The sequence below is a fragment of the Microtus ochrogaster genome, chromosome 5, assembly GCF_000317375.1.
Source record: "Microtus ochrogaster isolate Prairie Vole_2 chromosome 5, MicOch1.0, whole genome shotgun sequence".
NCBI lineage: Eukaryota > Metazoa > Chordata > Mammalia > Rodentia > Cricetidae > Microtus > Microtus ochrogaster.
In genome coordinates, this window is record NC_022012.1 from 755,433 (window position 1) to 762,279 (window position 6,847).

A 6,847-nucleotide genomic window follows, 5' to 3' on the forward strand; every position below is an offset into this window, starting at 1 on the left:
TGTAGACCAGGCTGGTCTCGAACTCACAGAGATCCGCCTGCCTCTGCCTCCCGAGTGCTGGGATTAAAGGTGTGCACCACCACTGCCCGGCCCATCCTCAATTTTTTAAAACTGGATAACGATGGACATTCTGCTCCTGATCGCTTTTGGAATACAGATACTCAGAAACAATTTGCCCCAGTATTATGGAAGGATCCTATAGATAATTCCTGGCATGGACCAGACCTAGTCTTTATCTGGGGTCAAGGGTCAGTATGCATTTATTCAAAATCTGCCAGATGGCTCCATGAAAGATTGGTCAAACACATTGATAGTGCTCAACAATGTGATGATGATGATGATGATGATGATGATGATGATGATGATGATGATGATGATGATGATGATGATGAAATAAATGGTTATTTTGCAGGTAAAGACAAATGAAGATGTGGTTTGTGTTACAGGGAACTCTGCTACTCCTGCTGCTTCCTGCCATTGACAGAGGGTTGGAGCCACCATCTGATCCTCGAGAACTTCTTAAGATTTTAAATGGACCCCTGTGTGAGTGCCAGGGGGGTGCTAGTCCAGTTCCTCCTACAATTTATACTCAGAGCACAGATTGTGGCACCATAAAGGTATATCTATTTTATTATCATCACCCTGCAGGAAGACGTGATCAATGCTGGATTTGTATTAATAAGCCAAAAATTATTCCCATAAAAGATGGACAACCTGTGCTCTCAGGGTTGTCAGTATACAACACAAATGCATATGTCCTGCATTATAACTGCTTATGAATGCATAGGCCCTGACAATCAGACATATTTTCTGCTATATTGCTAATATCATACCTTTGGCGGTGATTGGAGCACCATTCCCCAAGTTTTGGAGAATTACAAGTATGCTCAGGCTTCTTGCTATAGTACCCCTGGCAATAATGTTTGTTGGAACCATGTTCCTCCATTCACGTTTCAGATAGAGGAGGATTGTCAGATAGAGTTAGGGAAATTTTGGTGCAGACAGAGGTAGAGTCTTATATTAAGCATATATTTCCAGAAGTCTCCTATCACCCTTTGGCTATTCCCAAATCTAGAGGAGTGGATTTGGACAATCAAACCATAAGCATATTAGATGTCACTCATATGGTTTTAAATATTTCCAATCCAGCACTCTCTCAGGATTGCTAGCTTTGCATGACTTTAAGTACTCCCATGCCCCTTGCCATTCCTGTTAATTCTTCCTTGGAACCTACTTACTCTAGCAACAGCTATAATTCTAGTGGTAGCTTGCCTTTTAGAGTTCAACACATAGGCTTTAATTTTTCCCTTTGCTTACACTGTGGATTTTAGAATAATAGTTTTGATATAGATGTAGGATTTGTTACTTTTACTAATTTCTCTCAAGTGATTAATTATTTTATACCTTTCTGCCCTAAGAAGGGACATGTATTTGCTTGCAGGGGAAATATGGCCTTTGCCTTTCTTCCTGCCAACTGGACGAGGCTGTGTGTGATAACAACTTTGTTACCAGACATAGATGTTATAACAGGAGACAGTTCAGTACCCATTCCCAGCCTCGATTTTGTGGTCAGCAGGGCTAAGAGAGCTTGCTTATTCCTTTGCTGGTTGACCTGGGTATCACAGGGGCTTTGACTACAGGCTCCACAGGTCTGTGAGTTGTGTTACAATCTCATGCTAAGCTCTCTAATCAGTTAATTGATGATGTCTAGGCACTGTCTCATCCCAATCAAGACATTCAAGACCAGCTAGATTTCCTAGTGGAGGTAGTCCTCTGGAGTAGGAGGGACTAGATGTATTAACCACAGAGCAGAGAGGGATTGTTTGGCCCTACAAGAACACTGCTGTTTTTATGCCACCTAATCGGGAACTGTTAGTGACAAAATTAAGAAACTGCAAGAGGATTTGGCCAAAAGAAGAAAAGAGCTGTTTGACAATCCCCTTTGGAGCCAGTTGAGTGGGTTTTTCCCTTTCCTCCTTTCCCTGTTAGCAAAAATTGATGTTAAGATGCAGCCCATAGAGGTCCATTATCAAAAAATGGAGAGGCTGATACTGAGTCTTATGAGCAAGTCTTAAAAGGCCTCCTGATCATGAGCAGGACTTCAAAGCATGCTTTAAGAACTTGTCACCATTTGAGGGTGGTTAGTCAATGATGGCAGCAGGAATTCACACATCCTTCGACTGCTTTGCTGACTTCCACCTAAGACAGGAGCTAAGCCATGCAGCCTAGCACCCAGAGATGGGTAAAGACAGGTAAGGACTGTGAGCATCGTGTGACAACTTCCTGACAGGCACACCCCTTTGATATATATGCTCTATTATTATTCGATAACCCTCCAACAAAACAAAAAAGGGGACTTGTGGGAAATATTTTGCTATCCTCTAAGTTCCCAGCCTAAGAACCAATTATTCTAATTTATTAACCTTCTGATATTACTAGCAGTACTTTTATCTGACTAATTGCTAAAAGCATCTGTTTCCTTGCAATTAGTGACTTTTGCTGTAATCTTCTCTGAAACATTTTTCATGATAGCTGCCTAGATACACATTGATGCAAGAACCCACTCCCTCTTTCCCATTGCCATATATCTACCCTGTTTATTCCCATAATAAAGAGACTTGATCAGAATCCTGTCTTGTCTCCATCTTTTGTGTCTCTTGTCCCTTTCATTTCTTACTCCTCCCACTGAGGATCTCCATTGACTAACCGGTGGGTTGGGACAGAAACTTTTGTGAGAGGTGAAGGAAAATAATAATATAACATTAAAATCACTGTTATTAACTAATTGCTCATGCAATACTAAAGAATGAAAACCTGTGGAAGCAAATTCCAAGTTCTAAAGAATACATTTTTTTAAAAAAAATATTTACCTATTGTTATAGGTTATATGCATATTTGTATGTGAGTGTGTTATATCAAGTAGGAGAGAGAAAGACACAGCATACCACAGTACATGTACCGGTCAGAAGACAACTTTGTGGAGGTCTCTTATTCTACCTTCATTGTAAGTGCAAGGAATTAAATTTCTTATACTTGCACCTGTACCTCTGGAGCCATATTATCAAACCCAAACTTTTACTTAGCTAATTTGTTTTTTAGTTTATTTTTTGTAGTACTGGGGATTGAACCGAGGGTATCATTCATATGAGAGATATGCTTTACTAATGAACTGCCATCTTCAATTAAAATTAAACTTTCAATTTATTAGCAAAATATCCTTTTCAATTATTTTGATAATTTAATATTCCTATCAATTGCAGAAGCTGAGCTTATAGGGTCATTCTCCTATAAGATATTCCATTTAAATGTCTTCTATTAATCTGCTTTTATACAGTTCAGTCCTTGACCAAACCAAAATCAAACCAACCCTTACAGGAGAAGAGAGCCAGGTCATTAGAACTTTGGGTCTCAACTTTGGAGGAATCCTAGCTCCCTTATCACAGCTGCCCCCTGCATTACCTTCTTGTCTTATCATTTTAATTCATCTCATGCAGTTGAGAGGGTGAATGAGTTTTTAAATTGATGCAATCTGAAACCACTTATGAAGAGAGTCTCACTAAAAGATTATCTACATCTTGATAAAATTAACTGAAGTGAAAAATCCCATGCTCAATCTGAGCAGCTATTCAGATCAAAGTTTGTCAAAAAAGATAAAAAAAGGATTTGGGACTTTGTTTCTTTGTTTTCTGGGTTTTTTTTTTCATGCCTAGACTTTCATTTTTGTTGGCAAATTCATTTATTATCTCCCTGATCATATTTCCTTCTTTCTTAGGAAAAGCAGCTTCTTTTAGCATACAACACTGAAGATCAGTGGCATTTTAGGAATCCTGCTGTCCTTTGACTTAAATTCAATGCCAAGTCAGCTAGCTTTATATACCAAACAGGTAAATGTTTATTATACATCTATAGTGTAAGACAGTGTCTTAGAGGTTGCATTGCTCTAAAGAGACATCATGATCATGGAAACTCTTTTAAAGAAAACATTTAATTACGGTGGCTTGTTTACAGTTTCAGAAGTTTAGTCCATGATGATGATGGGGAATGTGGCAGCATGTTGGCAGACATGGTGCTGGAGCTAACAGTGTTACATCTTGTAGGCAACAGGAAATCGACTGCCTATCACACTAAGGGTAGCTTGAGCAAAAGAGACCTCAAAGTCTGCCCCCACAGTGATACAGTTGGTCTTACAAGGCAATACCACCTAATAGTGTCACTCCCTTTGGGGCCATTTTCTTTTAAACCACCACAGGCAGTCATTGTTGAACTTTTCACACCTTGTCATATAAGTCAGTCTAATAAATTCATATATATATATATATATATATATATATATATATATATATATATATCCCATCATTTCTACTCCTCTAGAGAACCTTAACACAATATTCCTGGCAGAATAAAATTTCCAGTGTCACTTCTTCATAAACTTTATTTTGGGGGAGTATTTAGTTCCTCCCTTAGAATGTCTTCAATCCATTTTTATACCACTTCCATTCCATTGAAACCTCCCCCTCTTTGGTCTTCTTATTAATATTCTATGCATAGTCTACCTCCAGGGCCACTATTTTGCCCTAGAGCAGCATATTCAGACACAGATGTTTTCTTATTTTTCTTAAACTATATTCTGGAATGGTTGTAGATAGAATTAAAGCCATATTATGGGCCTCTCAGTAACACCAAGGCAGCAATATATACTTGTGAAGTCTAGTTGCTTATGAATTAAGCATTTTATTTTTTTTTTCTTTCCCAAGCACGCCTTTATTCCTCTGCTCTTTGGTTTCCTGCTTTGGTTCACACGTGTGCGCTACATCTCACAGAGTTTCCGGGGTGGTTGAGCTTCACCTGCCATTATTGCTGAAATTGCTACTGCTGAGACCATCTCTCAGCAGAGACCATCTCTCTGAATCTACGGATGGAGACAACAGGGGGAATGGCAACGAAGACAGCTGGGACGGGAGTGACAGTGCACAGCTCCAGAGGCAGGCTAGAGACAAGACCAATACAGCTAGAAAAACCACCGAGAAAGACAGAGAGGAGAGAGAAAGGGGGAGAAAGAGAGATCCAGAAAGGCCAGCAGAGTAACAGAGTACATCTATATCCCTTTTATCTAAGGAATGCTAATTCTTGGTCCTGACCAATTCCGAAATAACACGGAGACCAAAGTTAGGAATGCTAATCTTTGGTCCTAACTGCTACATGAGTGTGGTTTAGCTACATGAGTGTGGTTCGTCTGGGAGCCCCAAAGTTCCCAGATAACCTCCCTTGGCAAGTCCTGAGCAGGTCTGGCCTCATCCTAAAATGTCTTGCCCTCAAAGGCCTTCAGGTTGAAGGCAGTATCCAGAAACTTCCTCAGTGACACCAAGTGAGCGTTCTTGTTTCCAGTGGCCGGTGCAGCTGCTGGGTCCCGGCCAACATACCATATGGGCCGGGAGCGGCCAAGCAGAGTCATGAAGCGTGGACTGATGTAGTCGTAATAGCCCATGTTCTTATGTTCCTCCTGGCACCACACCAGCTCGGCACCCGAGTACTTCTCTGCCTCCCGCATGATCAGGTCAAAAGGGAACGGCGAGATCTGGGGAGGCGGAGATACAAAGGGCACAGTCAAGGAAGGACAACACGTGCAGGGCCTGCTCTGGACCTCGGCACCCACACAATGCCCAGAGCCAGAGGCTGGCGAATTGAACCTGTCCATCACTACCATACCAGCGCTCAAGAGACTCAAGCAAACCTGCTCCAGGCGTGTGATGGCCACTTGCTCCTCCAGGCCCTGGCTGCTGCGCTCCTTTACCAGGTCATAGTATACCTTTCCTGTGCAGAAGATGAGTCGCTGGACCTGCCCAGGAGACCGTGCCGCAGGGCCATCTTCTGGAATCATTCGCTGGAAGCTAGTTCCGGACACCATCTGGTCAAAGCTGGACTTGGCGTCAGGGTGCCTCAGCAGAGACTTGGGTGTGAAGACAATGAGTGGCTTGCGGAAGGGCAGCAGGATCTGTCGGCGCAGCACGTGGAAGTAGCTGGCTGGGGTGGAGCAGTTCACCACAATCCAGTTGCAGTCATAGAGCTGGCTCACGTCGAAGTCCTCAGTGAACACCAGGTAGGCATCAGAGTCATCATTACTCATCTGCAGGAACCTCTCTGGCCTTGCCGAAGAGTGCTCCGGACCCATGCCCTCCATGCCATGGGGCAGCAGGAGCACGATGCCATTGTGCCGCACCCACTTGGCCTGGCCAGTGCTGATGAACTGGTCGATGACGCACTGGGCTGTGTTGTGGAAGTCACCAAACTGAGCTTCCCAGAGGACCAGGGCGTTGGGGCTGGCCATGGCATAGCCCAGCTCAAAGCCTAGAACTCCGTACTCTGAGAGGGAGCTGTTGCACACAGTATAGGGGGCCTGGTCAGGCCACAGGTGGTTCATAGGGACACACGTCCTCCGGTCAACTTCCTGGTCATGAAGAACATGGTGCCGGTGGCTGAACGTGCCCCTCTCCACATCCTGGCCACTGAGCCGTACGTGGATACCCTCCTTTAGCAGCGAACCGAAGGCCATGTACTCTGCCAATGCCCAGTCCACTGTGCGCTTCTTGGTCATGTCTGCACGGCCACGTAGGATGCGGGAGAGACCTGTGTGGATCTTAAAGTCCTCCAGGGGCACAGAGCTGGCCACATTGCCAATGTGGGTCAGCATGTCCTCAGGGATGCCAGTGGTTGGGCATGTCATGCTCTTGGGCTCCCCATCCACATTGAAGAAGCCAGGCCAGGGGGAGTCTAGCCAGTGCTTTATATGCAGGATCTTTTTATCCTTGGACCTGCCATATGCCTCCTCACAGATCCGGTCATATTTGGC

The 6,847-nt window shown here is 43.6% G+C and overlaps 1 protein-coding gene across 1 annotated transcript in view; it reads right to left on the bottom strand.

Moving 5' to 3' along the window:
* Positions 1–4,748: 4,748 nt before the first annotated feature.
* The window catches only part of LOC101984146 (2-oxoglutarate dehydrogenase-like, mitochondrial), an 18,993-nt gene continuing 16,894 nt past the window's right edge, over positions 4,749–6,847 (bottom strand). Inside the window, exons 4-5 of the mRNA XM_005346765.2 lie at positions 5,732–6,847; positions 4,749–5,575 (exon numbers count right to left, since the gene is read on the bottom strand). Coding sequence (XP_005346822.2) covers positions 5,297–5,575; positions 5,732–6,847 — 1,395 coding nt within the window. The 3' untranslated portion in view covers positions 4,749–5,296. The remainder of the gene's footprint in view (positions 5,576–5,731) is intronic.